This window comes from Bufo bufo, chromosome 2, assembly GCF_905171765.1.
Source record: "Bufo bufo chromosome 2, aBufBuf1.1, whole genome shotgun sequence".
In the NCBI taxonomy this organism is placed as follows: domain Eukaryota; kingdom Metazoa; phylum Chordata; class Amphibia; order Anura; family Bufonidae; genus Bufo; species Bufo bufo.
Window position 1 is genome coordinate 328,494,492 of NC_053390.1, and position 24,542 is coordinate 328,519,033.

General features: G+C 43.1%; 1 protein-coding gene across 2 annotated transcripts in view; it reads left to right on the forward strand.

Moving 5' to 3' along the window:
* GOLM1 (golgi membrane protein 1) overlaps window positions 1–24,542 on the forward strand; it is a 61,299-nt gene that overhangs the window by 25,069 nt on the left and 11,688 nt on the right. For both annotated transcript variants that reach the window (XM_040417009.1, XM_040417006.1), the window contains exons 3-6: window positions 2,185–2,364; window positions 5,991–6,045; window positions 14,973–15,066; window positions 21,533–21,659. In XM_040417009.1, coding sequence (XP_040272943.1) covers window positions 2,185–2,364; window positions 5,991–6,045; window positions 14,973–15,066; window positions 21,533–21,659 — 456 coding nt within the window. The remainder of the gene's footprint in view (window positions 1–2,184; window positions 2,365–5,990; window positions 6,046–14,972; window positions 15,067–21,532; window positions 21,660–24,542) is intronic.

Consider the following 24,542-nt stretch of genomic DNA (forward strand, 5'->3'; position numbering starts at 1 on the left):
CTGATTAGCGATACGCTAAACAGCGAATAAAAGTGACTGCGGTGTGGTGGGGTGGGCGCTAACTGACGCTAACTACCTAACCAAGGGGCCTAAACTATCCCTAAAACCTAACAGCCAATACCAGTGAAAAAAAAAAGTGACAGTTTACACTGATCACTTTTTTTCCTTTCACTAGTGATTGATAGGGGCGATCAAAGGGGTGATCAAAGGGTTAATTGGGGTGCAGGTGGGTGATCTGGGGCTAAGGTGTAGTGTTGGTGTACTCACAGTTCAGTCTGCTCCTGTGCTGGATCCAACCGACGAAAAGGACCAGCACAGGAGCAGAGAAGCCATATAACAGATCATATTTACTAATATGATCTGTTATATGACTTTGGATTGGATTTTTTGAAAATCGCCAGCCTGCCAGCCAATGATCGTTGCTGGCAGGCTGGTGACGAAATACTTCTTTTAATTTTGCCGGCCCGCAATGCGCATGCGCGGGCCGGCTTTGAGCGAAATCTCGCGTCTCGCGAGATGACGCGTATATGCGTGACTCTGCGCAGCGCTGCTACCTCCGGAACGCAATCCTGCGTTAGGCGGTCCGGAGGTGGTTAAAGATGCATTAAAACGGATGTAGTAAATGAGAGAGATTAGGGTTGTCACAGGGTGTTAGTCGATCCCCTCTGCGCGCCAAAGACACTGTAGGCACATTTATCAAAACTGGTGTATAGGAAAACTGGCTTAGTTCCCCATAGCAACCAATCAGATTTCACCTTTCATTTTCCAGAGGAGCTCTGAAAAATGAAAAGTGGAATCTGATTGGTTGCTATGGGCAACTAAGCCAGTTTTCCTATACACCAGTTTTGATAAATCTCCCCCCTGTTACTTTCTCTGTGGGTAGTTGACAGCTGGGGGGGTCCCCCTGAAAAGGGTGCAAGTAGGGATGAGCGAACTTGTGTTTTCAAGTTTGGCGTACAAGGTTCGGGTTATCTAAGAATTCCGTTATGGATTCTGCTACCATGGACTATACGTTACGGTCCGTGGTGGCGGAATCCATAATGGAATTCTTAGATAACCCGAACCTTGTACGCCGAACTTGAAAACACATTTGTTCAACACTAGTTGCAAGGTAATCCTTAACAGTGCCCCTGCATCAAACTGGTCTCATGGCTGAAGTTTCCTGCGCAGTTCACTGCATCAAGCAGCGCATGAGGTAGAGAACCAGCGTGCAGAGCCCATGCCTTCCCTAGTCTCTCCCATTTACTACAGCGGGGGTATAATTCCCTGAAGGGATTTTAGAGTCGCATTACCATCTCAGATATATGCCTTGGCCACCGCATCCATGGCCCCCTTCTAGAGAAAGGTGTAGATATGCCATGAATGTGCGATGGGAATACCCCTTTAATTATCAGTAACTATATCCATTTTACAACCGGGTTTTGTGGGAAGTGACTGCTTTGTACATGGGGTAGAACACACATTTGTGGCATTTTTACATTTTTCTGGACAAAAACTATTCATGACATTGGGACTCTCTTACGAAGCATAACGTGAGTGATTTTTTTTATATATCTTTCCTTTACCTCTGACGTGCGCCATCAGATTTTCATCTTCCTTCTGCAGAAAAACCTTGAGGCCTATGATTCCAGTCTGAAAATAGTTATACGGGCAGGATCATTCTACCAGTATGGATCTAAATAATGTATCAATCTGGTGTAAAGTAGAACTGGCTTAGATGCCCATAGCAACCAATCAGCACCTTTTATTTTTCACAGCTCCTTTTGGGAATTGAAAGGTGGAATCTAATTGGTTTCTATGGGCAACTACGCCAGTCCTACTTTACACCAGTTTGATAACTCTCCTCCTTAGTTTAGGGTTTATACAAGTAGCTCCTCTGTTTTAAAATAGATGCCACGGATTGCAGTAAAATGCCCTTTGCTGATGTAGATATATGCATATTTAAAGGGTTCTGTTTTTTGAAGCTGTGATCCTGTAATAGATCTGAAAAAGTAGAATGTAAATTGCAAAAGGATTTTATGCCAATGCAATCCCCAAGATGCTTCTATATTTCTTCCCATGTACACCTCGGCAGCGGAAGATGTGCTATGAGCTTGACACCATTCCTGGCCACAGATTGTGATTATTTTTTTTATTTATTTATAAAAAGTGATGTATTTATGCGCCATGATTTTATAATCTTAGAGCCGAGTGATGGAGTTGGAGAACCGGATTCGCCGGGCAGCAGCAGAGAGAGGGGCAGTTGAGATGAAAAAGAACGCATTTGAAGACATGCTGTCGAAGCAGAAAAAGCAAATTGACACTATCCAGTCCTTGCACAGCTCCCAGATGCTGAATATGCAGCAGATATGTAAAAGTGAGACGGTAAGCAGGTTTCCTCCAATCCTTCCCTGGCTACACTCACATTATGTGACCCGTACTCAGATGTGTTATTTCTCAGTATTTGCTTTACTGATTATTGTTCTGTTCTCAAATAAATGTGAGCTAAATGCGTGACAGACTGGTACAAAGGGAGAGTGGACCCTGCCCACAAGGGCTCACAATCTAAAAGGGAAGCCGGGGTATTGTAGATTGTACGCTTTATGAAGAGGTGGGTTTTCATAAATGTAAAAAGATTGCATGCAGTGGCTTTTGTCCGGCCGAAACCCAGTGAACTGCAGTATCCGGCAAACTCACGGACTGTTCGCTGCCTACCGGATCAGTTAAACTAAGGTGTGAGCCTACTCTTTACAAGGAGCGAAGGGGGGTGTTACGGTTTCCAGTATTTTCTATATTGATGGCCTGTGCTGAGAATAGGCCATCAGTATCTGATCGTTGGGGGTACGACACCCGCCGGCAATCAGCTACACTGAAGTAGCTTCGGTGGCAGAAGTAAACCGTTCCGTCTATTGTGTAGTGCAGGGATGCTCAACCTGCGGCCCTCCAGCTGTTGTAAAACTACAACTCCCACCATGCCCTGCTGAAGGCTGATAGCTGTAGGCTGTTCAGGCATGCTGGGAGTTGTAGTTTTGCAACAGCTGGAGGGCCGCAGGTTGAGCATGCCTGTTGGCGCTGGTTACAGTCACTTCAGTGGGAGCAGTGCTGCTGTAACCAGCTCCGTCCGCTACACAATGGACGCGGCTATTTACTTCTAGCACAGAAGCTACTTCAGAACAGCTAATGTGCGGGCTTCATCAGGGGGTGCCGGCAGTGTATACTCAGACTGCATATGTTCCGTGTATAATTCCTCAGGTGACTCCATGTAGCTTTTCTGGTGCATGCATGTTATTTGACAGGTTGTAGTTGGAGATCCATACAGTAGATATTACTGCAACTCCATACTAATGGCTTTGGATTTAGAATGGGATGTCATAGAGGCTCATGTAGGTGTAATGTGTACATTGTTTATGGTATTATCTGTACAGTGGGTTTATGGAAGCTGCAATGAATGGAAGCCAGGTAGCATAGTGGTTAGCACTGGTGCCTTGCAGCGTTGAGGTCCTAGGCTTGAATCTGACCAAGGACATCTGCATGGAGTTTGTATGTTCTCCCCGTGTCTGTGTGGGTTTCCTCCAGGTTCTCCGGTTTCCTCCCACACTCCAAAGACATACTGATGGGAAACTTAGATTGTGAGCCCCATTGGGGACATTGTGACACTAATGTATGTAAAGCTCTGCGGATTATGTCAGTGTTATATAAGTGCGTAAAATAAATAATTGACGGAGAAATGTCATAGATTATTACAGACTTCAGGATGTTAGGGAAGACAGCCCTCTCTATGACAACAAGTTCTAAGGTCAATCTAGGAGTGTCTTATTTTTCTTCTCTGCTGTGTATTGTCTCTTTATATGCCGCTCCTCATAAATCCTGTGTAGACTTTTTTTATTATCCGTCTCCTAAAGAACCGAGGTTGGACTTTAGACTTTACCTCTCTGTAAATGCACATTTTCAGGATGCTATTCAGTTGCATCTGCAGAGTTATTTTATAGTTTACAGTTTTATTGCTGGTGACAATGACCAGGAAAAAAACTTACTGTTTGCACATTGATATAATCTGCAAAATGGTGACTTTATATTGTACGTACCTTGTACATGTGCTAATTTATTTCACAATTTCTTTAAATCACTGCAGGGAAATACTTTTAGTGGGGGCAAGGGTGAGTTACTGTCAGCAATGTATAGCTTAAAGGGGTTGTCCTTCTTTAAAACCCCTCCTAAATTTGGTCAGTACTGCATTGTAACAAAGCAATGAACTACACTCGCCTGCTCCCTGCCAGTTCGCACCAGCCCCGAGGGTGGAGGCACACAGCGCACTGTGATGCAGTTAAAAACTTGGTGCAGTTAACTACATGCTGTTACTGCATAGAGTTTAGTCTAAATAAACACTCGTGTTCTGCATGGAAGAGATCTAAAGGCCAGTTCACACAACTGATTTTGAAAAACACACTTAAAAAAAAAAAATCTGCGTGAAATCCGCACCAAAAGACTCAGTCTCAACTGTCATATTTTCATCAAAAAAATCTATTGTAGCATATGTTACTGCTGCTGTAGCATTATGCATAAAGCAATCTTTAGTTTCTTCACTTACCGCTGTTTTTCTTGAGTTTTTCCCCTTAGTTATGGTTGTTTTGAATCCTACATTATGAGGATCTTCTTAAGATGGCCACTGTGCCAGTTCTCTGAGGCCAAAACTGCATTCCCTCAGGTCACATACAAACTTGCTGTAGCCAGCAGCTTCCTGACAGCCAATCAGATTGGATTACTGAGAGACACGCCTCCTCACTCTGAAGCCTAATGCAGGCATGCAGTGTGAAGGACCGCCCCTCAGTCTTCTTAGCCGGAGACAGATGAGCCCTAGCAAGGGAGCAGTGGAAAGGGACAGGAGACATTAATGAAAGCTGTTATTAGAAGGTAATTACAGATTTTTTGACCATCATTGACAGACTAACTCAGGTATACATGTCTAGCTCTAATAAATAAAGGATTACAGAGGCTCCACTGTCAGCAATTCACGGATAGGTGCTCTCTCCAAATGGCAGCACCTATTGCCAAAATATTGGATTCAATATAGAGAATTAATGGGGTGGAGGGCACTCAGATGACTGGGTATATAGATAGTAGAAAGATATGGGTGGATGCAGGTTTAGTATATAAAAGGTTATTTAATAATTAAATATAAAAATATACACTGCTAAGTGGTGAATAAAACCACAAGTGGGTCTTGATAAATTCAACTGAGTGGTACCATTACCACAAACTCATGTGGTGTTGAGATATGGTAATCAGATAAAATATATATATACCACTATATGGTGCAGGTTGCCCACTTATACAGGTGATAAGTCTGTATAAAGGTCTTTCTAAAAATAATACAAAAATGTGCACAGTATATAAAAAATGGTAAAGATGTGGGTAAAATATGCTGTTCTTATCTTGAATGTTAGTGTCCTTCTTTTGTATCCTGGATACAGTAATAGCAGCCGTATAAGTTCTGGAACGGTCTTACCCCATTAGTTGTGGGTCTCAAGTGGTTGCTGTCAGTGTTCTGTGCTGGTGGTACCTTGGTGGGTACTGGCGATGATCTGGTCCTGAATAGCGTTGGTGCGCACGTGTCTCGATGCTCCCTCGACGTCTCTCTCCGCTGCGGCGTCCTGGGCTCCTGGCGTCTCTAGCTCCGTCCCACGTGGTATGGGAGATGGTGTCCCACGTGACCGGAAGAATGTCTGTGTGGCTGCGGTCAGCTGGGCAGTTACGTCAGCTGTTTGCGGCAGGCTCTGTTAGATAGATATGTAATGCAATCTTTCTTTGTAGAAGTCCTTAACTGTTAGACCATTGTGGGCAAAAATACTGTCTCTAATGTAACCAAACGCGTTTCGGTGCACTCTTGCACCTTGCACCACTGATAAAGGTGCAAGAGTGCACCGAAACGCTATGACATGTTGTTGCAGCAAGACTTCAGCAGGGCTTCTTCCATTTTCTCAGTTTTTAAATAAATGGTTATTCTTTTTCAGGAGAATTTGCTGAACAATGCAACTCTTAAAGACAGCCTTCTAAAGAAACTTCAAGGTAAATAGTCTCCTACTTCGTAGCCATTTCTGTGCTGGCATTTTGTCGTGTGCTACACTGCGTTCAGAATTATTAGGCAAATGAGTATTTTGACCACATCATCCTCTTTATGCATGTTGTCTTACTCCAAGCTGTATAGGCTCGAAAGCCTACTACCAATTAAGCATATTAGGTGATGTGCATCTCTGTAATGAGAAGGGGTGTGGTCTAATGACATCAACACCCTATATTAGGTGTGCATAGTTATTAGGCAACTTCCTTTCCTTTGGCAAAATGGGTCAAAAGAAGGACTTGACAGGCTCAGAAAAGTCAAAAATAGTGAGATATCTTGCAGAGGGATGCAGCACTCTTAAAATTGCAAAGCTTCTGAAGCGTGATCATCGAACAATCAAGCGTTTCATTCAAAATAGTCAACAGGGTCGCAAGAAGCGTGTGGAAAAACCAAGGCGCAAAATAACTGCCCATGAACTGAGAAAAGTCAAGCGTGCAGCTGCCAAGATGCCACTTGCCACCAGTTTGGCCATATTTCAGAGCTGCAACATCACTGGAGTGCCCAAAAGCACAAGGTGTGCAATACTCAGAGACATGGCCAAGGTAAGAAAGGCTGAAAGACGACCACCACTGAACAAGACACACAAGCTGAAACGTCAAGACTGGGCCAAGAAATATCTCAAGACTGATTTTTCTAAGGTTTTATGGACTGATGAAATGAGAGTGAGTCTTGATGGGCCAGATGGATGGGCCCGTGGCTGGATTGGTAAAGGGCAGAGAGCTCCAGTCCGACTCAGACGCCAGCAAGGTGGAGGTGGAGTACTGGTTTGGGCTGGTATCATCAAAGATGAGCTTGTGGGGCCTTTTCGGGTTGAGGATGGAGTCAAGCTCAACTCCCAGTCCTACTGCCAGTTTCTGGAAGACACCTTCTTCAAGCAGTGGTACAGGAAGAAGTCTGCATCCTTCAAGAAAAACATGATTTTCATGCAGGACAATGCTCCATCACACGCGTCCAAGTACTCCACAGCGTGGCTGGCAAGAAAGGGTATAAAAGAAGAAAATCTAATGACATGGCCTCCTTGTTCACCTGATCTGAACCCCATTGAGAACCTGTGGTCCATCATCAAATGTGAGATTTACAAGGAGGGAAAACAGTACACCTCTCTGAACAGTGTCTGGGAGGCTGTGGTTGCTGCTGCACGCAATGTTGATGGTGAACAGATCAAAACACTGACAGAATCCATGGATGGCAGGCTTTTGAGTGTCCTTGCAAAGAAAGGTGGCTATATTGGTCACTGATTTGTTTTTGTTTTGTTTTTGAATGTCAGAAATGTATATTTGTGAATGTTGAGATGTTATATTGGTTTCACTGGTAAAAATAAATAATTGAAATGGGTATATATTTGTTTTTTGTTAAGTTGCCTAATAATTATGCACAGTAATAGTCACCTGCACACACAGATATCCCCCTAAAATAGCTAAAACTAAAAACAAACTAAAAACTACTTCCAAAAATATTCAGCTTTGATATTAATGAGTTTTTTGGGTTCATTGAGAACATGGTTGTTGTTCAATAATAAAATGAATCCTCAAAAATACAACTTGCCTAATAATTCTGCACTCCCTGTATTCGTATAGCTATGCTTCAGTGAATTCATATACAGCTACATCTCAATAAATTAGCATATCAACAAAAAGGTCATTTATTTCAGTAACTTAATTCAAAAAGTGAAACTCATACAATACTGGATAACACTGGCAGCATTATGTCAGTGCTATACAATACATTCCAGAACTGTAAGGGTTACATAGCATTATATTTATTTAATATAATGCTATGTGACCCGGTCAGTGCTGGGAGGTCAGGCCAGGAACTGCGCTCCGGACTCGCAGCATGACCGACGCTCTTCTACAAGGGGCCTAAGTCTTTAAATGGTTCCGCAGTCAATAGGCTACACAATCGAGGTGAAGACGGCTTACTTGACAGTTGTCCAGAAGACACCCTCCACAAGAGTGGTCATTGGAAGGAAAAAGTGTGGTAGACAAAGGTGCACAAGCAACAGAGATAACTGCAGCCTTGAAAGGATTGTGAAGAAAAGGCCATTTAAGAATTTGCAGGAGATTGACAAGGACTGGGCTGCAGCTGGAGTCAGCGCTACAAGAGCCACCAAACACAGACGTGTCCAGGACATGGACCTCAACTGTCACATTCCTTGTGTCAAGCCACTCATGACCCAGAGATGTCAGAAGCGTCTTACCTGGGCTAAGGAGAAAAAGGACAGGACTGTTGCTCAGTGGTTCAAAGACCTATTTTCAGATAAAAGTTAATTTTGCATTTCATTTGGAAATCAAGATCCCAGAGTCTGGAGGAAAAGTGGACAAGCACACAATCTAAGTTGCTTGAGGCCCAGTATGAAGTTTCCACAGTAAGTGATGGTCTGGGGAGCCATGTCATCTGCTGGTGTTGGTCCACTGTGTAATATCCAAAGTCAGTGCAGCCGTCTAGCAGGTAATTTAATAGCACTTCATGCATCCCTCTGCTGACCAGCTTTATGGAGATGCTGATTTCATTTTCTAGCAGGCCTTGGCACCTGCCCCACTGCTAAAAGTACCAATATCTAGTTTAATAACCATGGTATCACTGTGCTTGAATGGCCAGCAAACTCTCCTGATCTAAACCTCACAAAGAATCTGTGGGGAATTTTCAAGATTAAGATAAGACAACAGACCCAACAATGCAGACGAGCTGAGGGCCGCTATCAAAACTGGGCTTCCATAACACTCAGCAGTGTTGCAGGCTGATCACCTCCAGGTCACGCCGCACTGATACCGTAATTCATGAAGAGGGAGCCCCGTCCAAGTAGTGAGTGCATTTACTGTACACACTTTTCAGGAGGCCAACACTTCTGTATTAAAAATCTTTTTTTTTTTTTTTTTTTTATTGGTCTTATATAATAATGACATTTTCTGAGACATTTACTATTGGGTTTTCATTAGCTGTAAGCCAGAATCATCAACATTTAAAAGAAACGAACGCTTGAAATAGATCACTCTGTGTGTAATGATTCTACATGATATAAGAATTTCACTTTTTTAATTGAATTAATGAAATAAATTAACTTTTCAATGATATTATAATTTATTGAGATGCACCTGTACTATTGAAATGAAGGAAAGCATTAAAGAGTTAAAGGGGTCTTCAACATAGGTGCAGACCGGAGGTTGGAGTCGTTTTTATGAAATATTTCTGGCTTGTGGTGATATGCCATAAATGTCTGTGATAGAATACCCCTTTAAGGAAATTACAAGGTCAGCATTACACTAATCTTCACACCTGGTGACATTCTAGATTAAAAAGTAACAGATAAGGAAACGTTCTGAAGGCAGCGTGTGTCTTAGGCTACTTTCACTGCACACTAGTGTTTTTACTGGATCTGGCAGGGTTCAGCAAAAACCCTTCCGTTACTGATAATACAACCATCTGCATCCGTTCAGAACGGATCCGGTTGTATTATCTTTAACATGGCCAAGACGGATCCGTCATGAACTCTATTGAAAGTCAATGGAGGACGGATCCGTTTTCTATTATGGCAGAGAAAACGGATCCGTCCCCATTGACTTGCATTGTGGGTCATGCCGGATGTCTTGCTCCGCATCCCAGGACGGAAAGCAAACTACAACGGAATGGAATGCATTTTGGAGCAATCCGTTCTGTTCAGTTCCGTTTTGTCCCAATTGACCATGAATAGGGACAAAACTGAAGAGTTTTTTTTCTGGTATTGAGCCTCTATGATGGATCTCAATACCGGAAAACTAAAACGCTAGAGTGAAAGTAGCCTTATTATAAATATCTATAAATAGTACGCACATAAACCATACCCCCACACGTACATGTGACCAGAACAGTATCTCTATTCACTTATTAGAAATAGTCTGGCTGTCATAATAAAAGCCAACCCAGCACAAGGATGGTGGTCATGTATGGGAGGTGAAACCTGCCAAAATTAAAATGACATTGAAAAACAAAATTATAGGAAGCAGTTTCTGACGCTTCCCTCACTGTAAACCTGTAAGTAAGAGCCGAAGGAGATACTGGCGCATGCGCAGTGTATGTGCGTACGGAGCCGGAGCAGAGATATCGGTGCATGCGCACTGTAATTGTGCATACTGCTCCTGCGTTGGGAAAGAAGACAGAGGCCGGCGCTTCCACTTGCAGGAGGCGGTGACGTCATTAGTGACGATCAGTCTCCTGCTCAAGGCAGGAAGAGAAGAGCGGAAGACTAGGAGACGGACTTTGCCCGGAAGCACAGAAAAGCCATCTGGAGGGACCACGTGACCGGTAGGCAGATCTCCAGAGGTTAGCTTTTCATAGCCAAAAATAGGTTAAGTCCGGAGAACCCCTTTAAGTTTCATCTCTTGCAGGCATTTTCCCAGCCAAAAGTCAAATGAAAAAGAAAGCCCATTTGAATTTTCATTTTAACATTGTGCTTACATTCAAATTAATTTAAACGACCAATGCTGTTATTTAATACTTGCCTGACCAGACAGCGTCTACTAGAGGGCGCTCTTCTTGTACACATTTCCAACAGCTCACAGCTGCTGATCAGATCAAATTTACAATTCTAATATATGGCGCTGTGACAGTAAAATCTAGAATCAGTTCTTCTGGTGGACCCTAGGCACCCCAGTCCGAAACTGGCCCCAGGCACCAGTTGAATTCTGGGCGCAAATACAATTGGGCATTTGGCAGCGCTGGCGGAAGAAGGGGACTATATATTGCTGTATATACTATACTATATATCTGTACACACTGCATCTATTATACCTCATACCTCACATATCATTACACCACTGTATATACTATATATCTGTTCACACTGTGTCAGTGTGGGAAGGGAACTCCACACAAAAGGGAGGGAGAAGGTACCAGGCCTGCAAACTATGGAAAGGGGGAAGGTGGCCACGTAATAAATCCCAACCCGAGCTCTGACTGCTAACAGAATGAACAGACCCCGATGGTAGGACTGTTCATCCGCAGGAACCTAAGCCTAGCTTGCCCTAGAAAGCCCTGAAGATAGTGATTGGGCCACAGACAACCTGTTCCTTCCCAGCTGAAGGATCAAGAGTCTGCCTTAGGTCTGGTACCAAGAGACAGGGAAATCAACACAATACAAAAAGGAAAGACACTTCACTCCGGGTAAATGGAAAGCAGGAACTCAGCCGAGATCCAGACTCCAAACGATCCACAACCAGAATGAGCTATCAACTGCAAGGAGTGATGGGTAAAGCCAGACTAAGAAGGGAGTAGTAATGATCACATGATCTACACCTGAAAAGGAGGTGTGGACATCCCAGGAAAACATAGACAAAGTGAAACCAAAAGAAGCTGTCGGATCACTGACGTGCAGCCAATCTTTCAGATCTTCTACCACCTGTCACGGTGTTAAAGGGGGTATTAATTATTGATATTTATCCAAATCTCAATAATCATAAATAGGCGTGAGTCATTTAGTGATGACTCCGCCTATTTATGCCTAAATCATATATATACACTCACCTAAAGAATTATTAGGAACACCTGTTCTATTTCTCATTAATGCAATTATCTAGTCAACCAATCACATGGCAGTTGCTTCAATGCATTTAAGGGTGTGGTCCTGGTCAAGACAATCTCCTGAACTCCAAACTGAATGTCAGAATGGGAAAGAAAGGGGATTTAAGCAATTTTGAGCGTGGCATGGTTGTTGGTGCCAGACGGGCCAGTCTGAGTATTTCACAATCTGCTCAGTTACTGGGATTTTCACGCACAACCATTTCTAGGGTTTACAAAGAATGGTGTGAAAAGGGAAAAACATCCAGTATGCGGCAGTCCTGTGGGCAAAAATGCCTTGTGGATGCTAGGGGTCAGAGGAGAATGGGCCGACTGATTCAAGCTGATAGAAGTGCAACGTTGACTGAAATAACCACTCGTTACAACCGAGGTATGCAGCAAAGCATTTGTGAAGCCACAACACGCCCGGATGGGCTACAACAGCAGAAGACCCCACCGGGTACCACTCATCTCCACTACAAATAGTAAAAAGAGGCTGCAATTTGCACGAGCTCACCAAAATTGGACTGTTGAAGACTGGAAAAATGTTGCCTGGTCTGATGAGTCTCGATTTCTGTTGAGACATTCAAATGGTAGAGTCCGAATTTGGCGTAAACAGAATGAGAACATGTATCCATCCTCTGATGGCTACTTCCAGCAGGATAATGCACCATGTCACAAAGCTCGAATCATTTCAAATTGGTTTCTCGAACATGACAATGAGTTCACTGTACTAAAATGGCCCCCACAGTCACCAGATCTCAACCCAATAGAGCATCTTTGGGATGTGGTGGAACGGGAGCTTCGTGCCCTGGATGTGCATCCCTCAAATCTAAATCAACTGCAAGATGCTATTCTATCAATATGGGCCAACATTTCTAAAGAATGCTATCAGCACCTTGTTGAATCAATGCCACGTAGAATTAAGGCAGTTCTGAAGGCAAAAGGGGGTCCAACACCGTATTAGTATGGTGTTCCCAATAATTCTTTAGGTGAGTGTATACCTAACCTAATTAGCTATGTTAACTAGCTAACTACCTCTGTTACCTATACACTCCACTGAACTACACTACGGCTATTACTGCGGCGCCTTACTACTACAAAAGACTACACACTGTGCTTAAATAAAAGGTATTTATTAACACACTATACGACACAGTATAATATATTTGCTTATAACTATATATATATATATCTATATCAATGGAATAGATATATATATTTATAGCAGCACACAGCAATATAAGTAAACGCACTATAACACACTAATACGGTCCTAACTACGCTAGCACAGTCCCAAGTCCTCCCCAGGATCTAACTACAATTACAATAATACACCTACATACACACAAATATCAGTAACCCACCCGCCTGGCTACTCACTGTCCCTACGGGGTACAAGGAGTTTAATCACACAATTGTGGCACTGCAGGGGTTAATACATGCAGGCCAAGGAACACGGGGTAGTGGTAACCCAAGAAAGGGTTAACAAGGCAGCAGCAGTAAAGGGGCTACTGCTGGGGCTACACACAGGGTAATGCGGGGGTTAATGCTCTGCAGGGACTTTAAGAGCAGGGCTGAGGCAGGGCAGCATGTAGTGAAGGGGTTAATGGTCAGGGACAATAATACAAGTCTAATTATACGCTATATCTATATATATATATATATTTATAGATCAATGGTTATAAATATATATACATATAGACGCACACACCACAATACAAACCTAACTACACTAGACAATTCACAGTTCCCAATTCCACCCCACACTCTAGCTATACAATACACTTACATACATTCCTTAGCAGCCCACTCAACCTGGCTCTAAGCTATCCCTATGGGAGGCAAAGGGTAAACACACACTCGGCTGCTGCTGGGGTAAGCAGGCAGCAGTGAAGGGGTAGGATTACAGGGCAGCTACAGGGGTAACTGGGGCTGCCTCAAGGGTACAGGCTCATCAGGGATTAATGCTGCAGTATGCAGTGAAGGGGTTAATGGTCAGGGCTCTGCAGGGACAGGGCAATGCAGAGGTTGATGCTCTGCAGGGACTTGCAGGGGTGTCAGGGCAGAGCAGGGGAAGCAGGGCTGAATGTGGCAGGAGTTCAGCAGCCGGGGTTAGGGGATGGTCGGTGGAATAGGGGTAAACAGGGCAGGAGTATTAGGGGTCTGGAGGGAAAGGGTTACTCAGCCATCTCCAGGGGCATGTGGCCTCTCTTCCTTCAGGGAGATGTTCCCAGGTGTCTCTGATTTTAGTCCGATTCCAAGAGCCCGCACCTTTGTCCTGCTTGGGCTAATATAGCCCAAAAGCAGCCCCCTCCTCCTTCAACAGGAGGGTGATGACATCATCGTGGGCATGTGATGGAATGCTTGAACTGAATCAGTTGCCCCCCCCCCTTCCCCCCTGAGGCTAGCTCAGGAATCAAAAGACGTCCTGCCCAAGGTGTAAATGAGAACATCCCCCCCCCCCCCCCCCCAGATGCCACAATCACACACCTACGTCATAACAGAACTAGGCTGACCAATATATATACATATACCGTACATATATATTTGAATCCAACACTTCCCTCAACACACGGGTGTGACACACAGCATCTATTATACCTCATACCTCATATATCAGTACACCACTGTATATACTATATATCTGTACACACTGCATCTATTATACCTCTTACCTCACATATCAGTATACTGCTGTATATACTATATATCTGTACACACTGCATCTATTATACCTCGTACCTCACATATCAGTATACTGCTGTATATACTATATATCTGTACACACTGCATCTATTATACCTCGTACCTCACATATCAGTATACTGCTGTATATACTATATATCTGTACACACTGCATCTATTATACCTCTTACCTCACATATCAGTATACTGCTGTATATACTATATATCTGTACACACTGCATCTATTATACCTCGTACCTCACATATCAGTATACTGCTGTATATACTATATATCTGTACACACTGCATCTATTATACCTCGTACCTCACATATCAGTATACCGCTGTATATACTATATATCTGTACACACTGTATCTATTATACCTCATACCTCACATATCAGTACACCACTGTATATACTATATATCTGTACACACTGCACCTACCCGGGGGGAGGAAGCGGCTGTACTCCCACTGGTCGAGCATAGTCCCTCTCCAGTGGGTATATCTTATTACCGGAATACCCTTTTAATAAAAATGGAAGAGAACTTAGAGTAACAGTACTTCTAATCTAGAATCCTGGGTTCCTTTATTGGCAGGTTACTACAGTGTGAAGAATTACTGCAAATTTGTCAATTCTTTATTTATTTTTTGCAGATGAAATAGCTAATGTTCAGAAACAATTAGAAGACTCCAAGCTGGAATTTAAGGAACTTAAAGAAAGCCAAGCCAAGAAGCTTTCCTTTGAGTTGTAAGTATAATAAATTTGACCTGCTTTGTGACCTGTAGTAGTTCTTTGGCTTTATGCCTTCACATTTGGGCAGTAAAGCAGCTCCCCATCATGTGCATTGGTGACTTGTGTACCATGTTTTAGTATAGCTCCTTCATAAATGTCTTTTCAAAAGACGCACATAGGGACAGTGTGCATTTTGTTACCTTTTCTCTGGCATTTCTTTTGACTAGTCTGTCCAGTTTTGTATTTTATTTATGTTGCTTTGTAATTCCTAAAGTGTTTTATTTTAATGCTATGTTTGAAGGGGATAAGTATCTGGTTATTGAAGGTCCAAACCAAACGCTACATGTAAATGGAGCAACAGGTTGTGCATGCTGCTGCTCCACTCATTCTGTGGAGCTGCTGGAAATAGCAGAGTGTTGTACTCTCTGGCAGTGCCACCTCGAATGAGTGGGGCATAGGACTCTCATTATTGGTGGGGCTCCAGCGGTTCACAATCAGAAAGAGGCACAACCCCTTTTTAAGGATCGAGTCAACTTCGATAGCAATGTTTTTCATTTTTTCCTTTACTACATTCAAAGAACAATAATTTTGCTTTACTTTTAAAAAATGAGACTTTATTTTTTTCAAAAATTGCTGCATGGGGGGCTCTTTTTTGCGGGTTGATGTGTGATTTTTATTGGTACAATTTTTTTTAAATTTTTTTTTGGGGGGCGGGGAGGCATGAGATCAAAAATAGTTGCAATTCTGGCATCTTTTAAAGCATTCACCATACAATGGTATTGTATAATTTCAGACATTTTGGACACAGCAATACTAATTATTTTTTAACTATGATAAATGGTAAAACTGTATTTATAAAATGTTTAATATTTTGGAGTGTTTTTGAATTTTTAAATGCCTGTTTTTGTTCTTTACATAGGGGATTTGAACCTGTATTTCTCTATTGCAATGTATAGGGATATTACAGACATCCTATTACGTTGTGTAATAGAAGCAGTAAGATGGCAGACCCCAGGCTCAGCAGCCCGCTATTGTGCTGTGGGGGAGTTTGATGGGGAGGACAGAGGGAGCTCTATGTATAACCGCTCAGATGGCTTTGTAAATGGCGTCTGCAGAATCTGAATGGTTAAAATTTAAAAAGGACTTGTCCCTGGAATTTTTATTCAAAAACTAATACCTTCCACGCTCAGATCTTCAGTTCCCCTTCGGTTCTGTCTGTTGCATCTTCTTCGCTAGTCAAAATGGCATTGGTCGGGAATTACTTGCTTCCATAGACTGTTCTCATGAGATTTGCGAAATTTAGCGAGAACAGCACATCTTCTCCCTGGCTGTGAAACGGTCCGCAACAATTGGACAGCGTCACAGCCAGGGAGAAGAAGATGCCCACTGAGGACTCTTCCTCCCTGCACTTTTGCTGCTCATTTGCATATTGGGTGCAAGAACAGAAATGGGGGAAATGCTGAGCAAAGGAGGGACCAATCTGAAAAAATAAAGCGCAATGCCGTTTGATGAAGGCGGACTACAACAAAAGGTATTAGATTTATGAGAACATAACATTCTAACAATGTGCCTTTATAGCATAGTAACTAAGGAACAAAACCAGTGATCGGGACATGCCAGAACCGCTCACCTCCAATCACTTTCCACTTGCATTCTCAGAAAAATGAGTTATGTTATAGTTATCATAAGACTGTCAGTGGAATACGAGATGCATAAGAAGACGTGCACCATAAATCCTATCTCTGCAATACTTGAGATCTAGCTCGGTGTGAAGGGGCATATATACTTTCATGCTGCATATATTTGTTAACTAAGGTTATCAGCTACCTCTTGGAAAGTGACAGGTTGTTTCCAAGAGGTAGCAATTAGTTTCCGTGCCGCCGTTAGGATCCCCGCCATTACCCAGCGAAGTGTATATGGGAGGGCCATAGATCACTTTTGTTTTATCTCCTGTTAACAATGCTGATTGATTATTGATGATCTAAATGTTGTACAAACCATAGGAATGCTGGCTGCTCTCTTCTAGTCAATGTACAGTTCAAACAGCATCTCATTGATTGATTTATTGGTTTGTACTGTAAAATCTAATAAAAATCGGAAAGTTAAAAAAAGGTATTAGATTTAGAATAACAAAACCTGTGACAACTACTCTTCAAATGGACGGGATCTGTCTGATCTCTGATTCCATCTGCAGGCGGATGCCAGCTGTGTAACAGCAGGCACCCACTGTGTACATCAGCGATGTGGAGTTGGAGTCAAAACTAGTTTTGGGTGGAGTTGGTAGAAAAGTACCTACTTCCGCTTAAAAAAAATATTGGGGATCATGTATCAAACTGGTGTAAAGTAGAACTGGCTTAGTTGCCCGTACCAACCAATCAGATTCCGCCTTTCATTTACCAAAGGAGCTGTCCAAAATGAAAGTTGAATTCTGATTGGTTGCTATGCCATCTCAGAACTGTTAGACAGAACAGGAATACCATATTAAAGGGTTGTCCAGGAAAAAGGAGCCAGGACAGGAGCCTGCAGGTGTGATTTTCATTCATAATTTCCTGCTACTTGCAGCTCAAGTTTTGTGCACCAGCTCCTGTGTAGCCGCCTCCCGGTAAACCTTGTTTACTTCCTCCCCAACATGGCCAGGCATGGTGACCTGCGCAGCTGCAGCCAATGGCTGGCTTCAGCACTGATGTGTCTCTTGTGGACATGTCATTGCTGAACCCAATCACTAGCTCCAGAGAAGCAGATGATTATGCCCTGGCCATGCTGGGGAGGAAGTAAATGAGCCATGAACCAGAAGATGGACACATGCGAGCCAGTGTGCCGGACCGGAGCTGCGGGTAGCAGGTAATTATGAATCTTTCCATAGCAGAGGCAGGCTGCAGACAGACTGCCAGACATCTCTTTAAGGCAAGCACTAAAAAAGCAGCTACATTTCTCGCTCGTATCATTGGGGGACACAGGACCGTGGGTATAGCTTTTGCTGCCGCTAGGAGACGACACTAGGCTAAAAAAAAAGTTAGCTCCTCCCGGCGGCTATATCCCCTGCAGCCTGGAGAGAGCATATACGTTTTTAGCTTAGTGTCGACCTTTTCTCACAGGAACCTGTCTTCCACCAGCATTTAGAATCGCTACGTTTGACGGCCTGGCTATTGAAACCGCCATTCTGAAGCGGCAGGGTTTCTCCGATGGAGTCATTCGCACCGTGATTAAGGCCAGGAAGCAGACGTCGTCCAAGATATATCACAGGACTTGGAAGTCTTTCCTGCCCTTCTGTGTGGATCATCTCCTCCCTCCGCTCAGTTTCTCCCTTCCCACAATCCTCTCCTTTTTGCAAATGGGGCTGGATTTGGGTCTTTGCCTTAGTTCCTTAAAGGGGCAGGTGTCGGTGCTTTCAATCTTTTTTCCAGCGATCTCTGGCACAAAAGGCCGCGGTTAAGACCTTTCTCCAAGGGGTGGCTCGCACTGTCCCTCCTTATCGCACCCCCGCCCCCCCTTTACCTTCTTGGGATTTGAACCTTGTGCTTGGCTCTCTACAATCAGATCCCTTCGAGCCTCTTGACATGGTTTCTCTCCACATTCTTTCCTGGAAAGTGGCCTTTCTGGTGGCGGTCACCTCCATCAGACGTTTGTCGGAATTGTCTGAGCTCTCCTGTAGGGAGCCCTTTCTTATTCTGCACCAAGATAAGGTGGTGCTTCACCCTGTGCCTTCCTTTCTTCCGAAGGTAGTCTCCGCCTTCCATGTCAACGAGGACATTGTTCTCATCTCATTTTGTCCCTCGTCTTCACATCCTAGGGAACGGGCCCTCCACCAGCTGGACGTGGTTCGTGCACTCGGGATTCACTTATCCGCTTCAGAGTCGTTTCGGCTTACCGACTCACTGTTAGTTATTCCTGAGGGTCCTTGCAAGTGTTTGGCAGCCTCCAAAGGAACGATTGCCAGGTGGATATGCTTGGCAATTGCCGAGGCGTATCGCTACCGGGGCAAGGCTCCGCCCCTCCGTGTCACGGCTCATTCGACTAGGGCAGTGGGCACTTCTTGACTGTTGTGTAAAGCGGCAACCTGGTCTTCCTTGCACACATTCACCAAGTTCTACCAGGTGCATACCTTTGCATTGGCAGACGCCGCTCTGAACCGCAAGGTCTTGTGGGCTGTGGTGTCGTAGACTCCCGCAGCTGTGACTTCCATGGGAGTGTGGTTTCTCCCTCCCAGTGGACTGCTTTGGGACGTCCCACGGTCCTGTCACCCCCAATGATACGATTGAGAAAACCAAGATTTTTGTGGACTCGCCTGTAAAATCTCTTTCTCGCTAAGTTCACAGCTCCCCTCTGATGTTTTTTATTCTAATTTTGCAGCAGGTGACGGCAGTTGATTAACTGGTAGGGTCCTCAGTTTTGGGTTCGGACTATTACGGATTATTACGTTATTTGATTTCTTTTCCTCCTACTGCTTGTGCACAAACTGATATGCTGTCTCCAGGCTGGAGGGGATATAGCCGGCGGGAGGAGCTAACACTTTTTAGCCTAGTCTCGCCTCCTAGCAGCAGCAGCTATACCCATGGTCCTGTGTCCCCCAATGAACAGAAAGAGAGATTTTATAGGCGAGTCCACAAAAATCTCGTTTTTTTACATGTCTCTTTTATTTCCATTTACACTTGCACGTGAATCTCTGTATTTTCAGGACATGCATATAGAGCTTTTCTACCATTTTCAGTGGACAGATTCCTAGATTTCTTAAAATAAGTGCATAATAGTGTTCTCCAGTTATTAAATGCATAGTGCATTACATATTTACTTACAGGAATTTAGAAAATGACAGGAATTTCAGAAATTGTGTTCCAATAAATATGGTTTATGCTCTAAGAAGCCTAACTACATGATGATGAGAAAAAGCCCATAGTTACCATTTGTCTACAGTAAATTTTTATTACTAAATTATTGCCTATTAATGAAGGAGTGGGAGCCGGAGTTGGAGTCAGACAACCACAGCCCCGGAGTACATTCTCTAGAAGAAAAGCATAGTCAACTGAGCATTCAATACTATGTGGATTTTTTTTGTTACATTTCAGCTACCAGACGTTTACAACCCTATAAACATAGGGCCAGATTTATCATTAGCTCAAGTCAGAATAATGGAGTGAAAAAGTCGCAAATTTTTGCGCAATCGCTAAAACTGCGCACAAATTTGCGACTTTTTTCTGCTCTGCACTATGCTCGCCAGTTTTCTGAAATTGGTTGTGTTTTCTTATGTAAATGAATCTCTAGACAGATTTACTATTGGGACTATTTAAAAAGTCGCAAAAAAATGCGCAATTTCACTCCAGTGAGGACCATGCTTATCTTATGAGACTTTTTAATAGAACATGCGACTTTTTCGTAAAGACGTGCGACTTTTGTAAAGCTGCTTACTGACGGATAAACTGCTACCGTCAAACCACATTTATTACAGTCTTAAAGGGCCAATCATAAATCTGAAAAAACTGACTTTAGCCATATGTGAAAGTGGAGTAAGCTGTCAGAGTAATAATAAATCTGGCCCATAGTGTTGTATATGTCCCCTGCATAGGTTCAGTAGCATGCTTCAATAATTTACACCATTCACATATATATAATTGTGATGGGACTAGATGATTGTATAAAAATATATCCAGATACAGTATTTAAGAAAATCACCATCCCCATGTATTTCTTTTTATTAACGGAATCTGTCAAACATGAAAATGCAGTGTAATCTGCAACATGTTATAGAGCAGGAGGAGCTGAGCAGATTGATATATATGTTTATGGGAAAAGTTTCAGTAAAACTTGTAATTTATTCATTTAAATTCCTGCTCATTCTGGGCTTTGAAGTCCAGGAGGCGGTCCTATCAGTGATTGGCATCTATCTATGTATTCACATAGAGGAAAGGCTGTTAATCACTGATGGAATCAGCTCCTTGACGTCAAGGTCCAGGGTGAGCAGGAATTTCAATGAATGTAATGCAACTTGGGTTGCTTTCACATGAGTGCCATATTCGGCACATAACTGAAAAGGAACGGAGCCTAGCGCATCCCATTAACTATAATGGGCTCCGTCTGTTTTCTATTCAGGAGACTGTTATATTTTTAGCAGAGTAAAAAGTTCTTCATGCAGAACTTTTCTCTCCGCTAATTTTAACAAACTTTGTAAGCCCCGAACAGAGCCTCTGACGCAGATGTGAATGCAGCCTAATAACAAAACTTTTCCCATTAAAAGTATACATCAATCTGCTCCGCTCCTCCTGCTCTATAACATGCTGCCTGCAGCTCAAACATCATATCCAACATGGCAGGTTCCCTTTCAGGGCAGATGACCTGATCTGCAGTGTTTTGTCGCTCTCAAGTTTCCTTTCCGTCTGTTTATTTTTATTAAATACTTTATCTTCTTTATCTCCCTTTTAATTTTTCTTTAATTCTATATAACTGAATCTTTTAATGATTTTTTTTATTTTTTTTTTGCTATTTGAAGGGCCCAGTGCAGCAATAAGATAGCAGAGGTGAATGAGCAGTGCGAGGAGAAGATCCGCATGTTGAAAGCAACAGATGCAAACACTGAGGATGAGGAAAAAGATAAAAGCAAGCCTGAGAAGATAAAGGTGGGATGGACCGCATCCAAATTACTTTTCCATGTATTGTAGGAATATATTGTCAACAGTCACTAGGTACAACCCAAACATTGTGTATTGTAATAAACCTAAGGAGAAGTTCCTATCGCCACAACTCCTTGGCTAAATCAGTCTTAACCCCTTCACTATCGAGCCACTTTTCAACTTAAAGGGAACCTGTCCCATCCAAAAACCATCCCAAGCCGCCAGCAGTACCTGACAGTAGCCAGCAGCGTGTTTCCGACGATAATTTTCTAACTGAAGGCCAATGCGGCTAAAGCTCAGAAAACGTTCTTTTATCCCCTGCCCGGCGCGCTTCTCTAGTCATGCTTGAAGTCAAGGGGGCGGCAGCCTCCTTGCTTCAAGTCAAGATAACCACGCCCCCTTCCCTGCCCCTTCGCTGTGACTGACAGCGCTTATGCAAAGTGTTTGGCAAAGCCAGCCGAACTGCCAGCTGTCAGTCACAGGAAAGGGGGCGTGGTTATCTTGACTTGAAGCAAGGAGGCCGTCGCCCCCTTGACTTCAAGCATGACTAGAGAAGCACGCCAGCAGGGGATAAAAGAACGTTTTCTGAGCTTTAGCCGCATCGGCCTTCAGGAAGAAAATGATCGTCGGAAACAATCTGCTGGCTGCTGTCAGGTACTGCTGGCGGCTTGGGATGGTTTTTGGAGGTGACAGGTTCCCTTTAAATCTCAGGTTGATTTTTGAAAATCTGACCAGTGTGACTTTATGGTAATAACTTTAAAACGCTTTTACTTATCCAGGCCATTCTGAGATTGTTTTCTCATCACATATTGTACTTCATGACACTGGTAAAATGGAGTTAAAAAAATCTCATGTTTTTATTTATAAAAAAAAATACCAAATTTACCAAAAATTTGGAAAAATTTGCTAATTTCTATTTCTCTACTCTTATAATAGATAGTAATAACTCCAAATATAATTATTACTTTACATTCCCCATATGTCTACTTCATGTTTGGATCATTTTAAAAATGACATTTTATTTTTTGGTGACGTAAGAAGGCTTAGGCTACTTTCACACTGGCGTTTATGGGTCCGCTTGTGAGATCCGTTTCAGGGATCTAACAAGCGGCCCAAAATGGACCAGTTCAGCCCCAATGCATTCTAAATGGATAAGGATCCGTTCAGAATGCATCAGTTTGGCTGCGTTTGGTCTCCGTTCCCCTTTTGAGGTGGACACCAAAACGCTGCTTGTAGCGTTTTGGTGTCCGCCTGACGATGCGGAGCCAAACGGATCCGTCCTGACTTACAATGTAAGTCAATGGGGACGGATCCGTTTTCACTGACACAATATGGTGCAATTGAAAACGGACCCGTCCCCCATTGACTTTAAATGTAAGTCAGGAAGGATTTTTGACTTTATGTTTTTTTGAAAGAATAATGCAAACTGATCCGTTCTAAACGAATACAAGCGTTTGCATTATCGGTGCGGATCTGTCTGTGCAGATACAAGACAGATCCGCATCGAACGCAGGTGTGAAAGTAGCCTTAGACGTTTAGAAGAAAATCTTAAAATTTTTAAGAACATTTCCAAACACCAATTCTTTCAGGACCAGTTCAGTTATGAAGTCACTTTCTGGGGCTTACATATTAGAAACTACCCATAAATACATTTTAGAAACCACACCCCTAAAGCTATTCAAAACTGATTTTACAGACTTTGTTAACCCTTTAGGTGCCCCCACGAGAATTAAATGGGAATGAAATTTGAAAATTTCCAATTATTTTTTTTTTAGCAGATTTTAAATTTTTATCTATTTTTTTTCTGCAACACATCAAGAGTTAACAGCCCAAAAAAAAAAAAAATCTATTACCCTGAAGCTGGAGTTTATAGAAACACCCCATGTGTGCTCAAAAAGTGATGTATGGGCGCACAGCATCCTTCAGAGTGGAAGGAGCACCATATGGCTTTTGGAGAGCGGATTTAGGCTACTTTCACACTACCAGTCTGATGTCTGCATTATATTGTAGAAAAAATTCTAAGTGTCAAAGTAGCTTCAGACGGATCCGTCCAGACTTTACATTGAAAGTCAATGGGGGACGGATCCGTTTGAAGATTGAAGATGACACAATATGGCTCAAACGGATCCGTCCCCATTGACTTACAGGTTCAGGTGTCCGCTTGCTGAGCCGGAGGCTGAACGCTGCCAGACTGATGCATTCTGAGCGGATCCGCGTCCACTCAGAATGCATTGAGGCAGTACGGATGCGTTCGGGGCCGCTTGTGAGCCCCTTCAAACGGAGCTCACAAGCGGAGCCCCGAACACTAGTGTGAAAGTAGCCTTAGCTGGAATGGTAATTGAGAGCTATGTCGCAAATGAAGACACCCTGAGGTAGCCATACAAGTGAAAACTCACAAAAAGTGACCCCATTCTGGAAACTACACCCCTCAAGGATTATTTCAAGATGTGTAGTGAGCACTTTGACCCATCAGGCCTTTCACAGAATTAAGAAACTCTTGGCTGTGAAAATTAAAACATTTTCCAGAAAAAGTTGCTTTACACCCACATTTTTCACTTTCACAAGGGGAAACAGGACAAAATGCACCCCACATTTTGTTCCCAATTTCCCCCGATTACGCCAACACCCCATATGTGCTCAAAAAATGATGTATGGATGCATGGCAGGGTTCAAAAGAGAAGTAGCGCCATAGCGCTTTTGGAGGACAGATTTAGCAGGATTGGCTTTTGGGGGCTATGTCGCATATGAAGACACCCTGAGGTACCCCTAGAGTGGAAACCCCCCAAAAGTGACCCCATTCTGGAAACTACACCCCTCAAGGAATATTTCAAGATGTGTCGTAAGAGCTTTGTCCTCAAAGGGGATTCATGGAATTGGCTGTGAAAATGA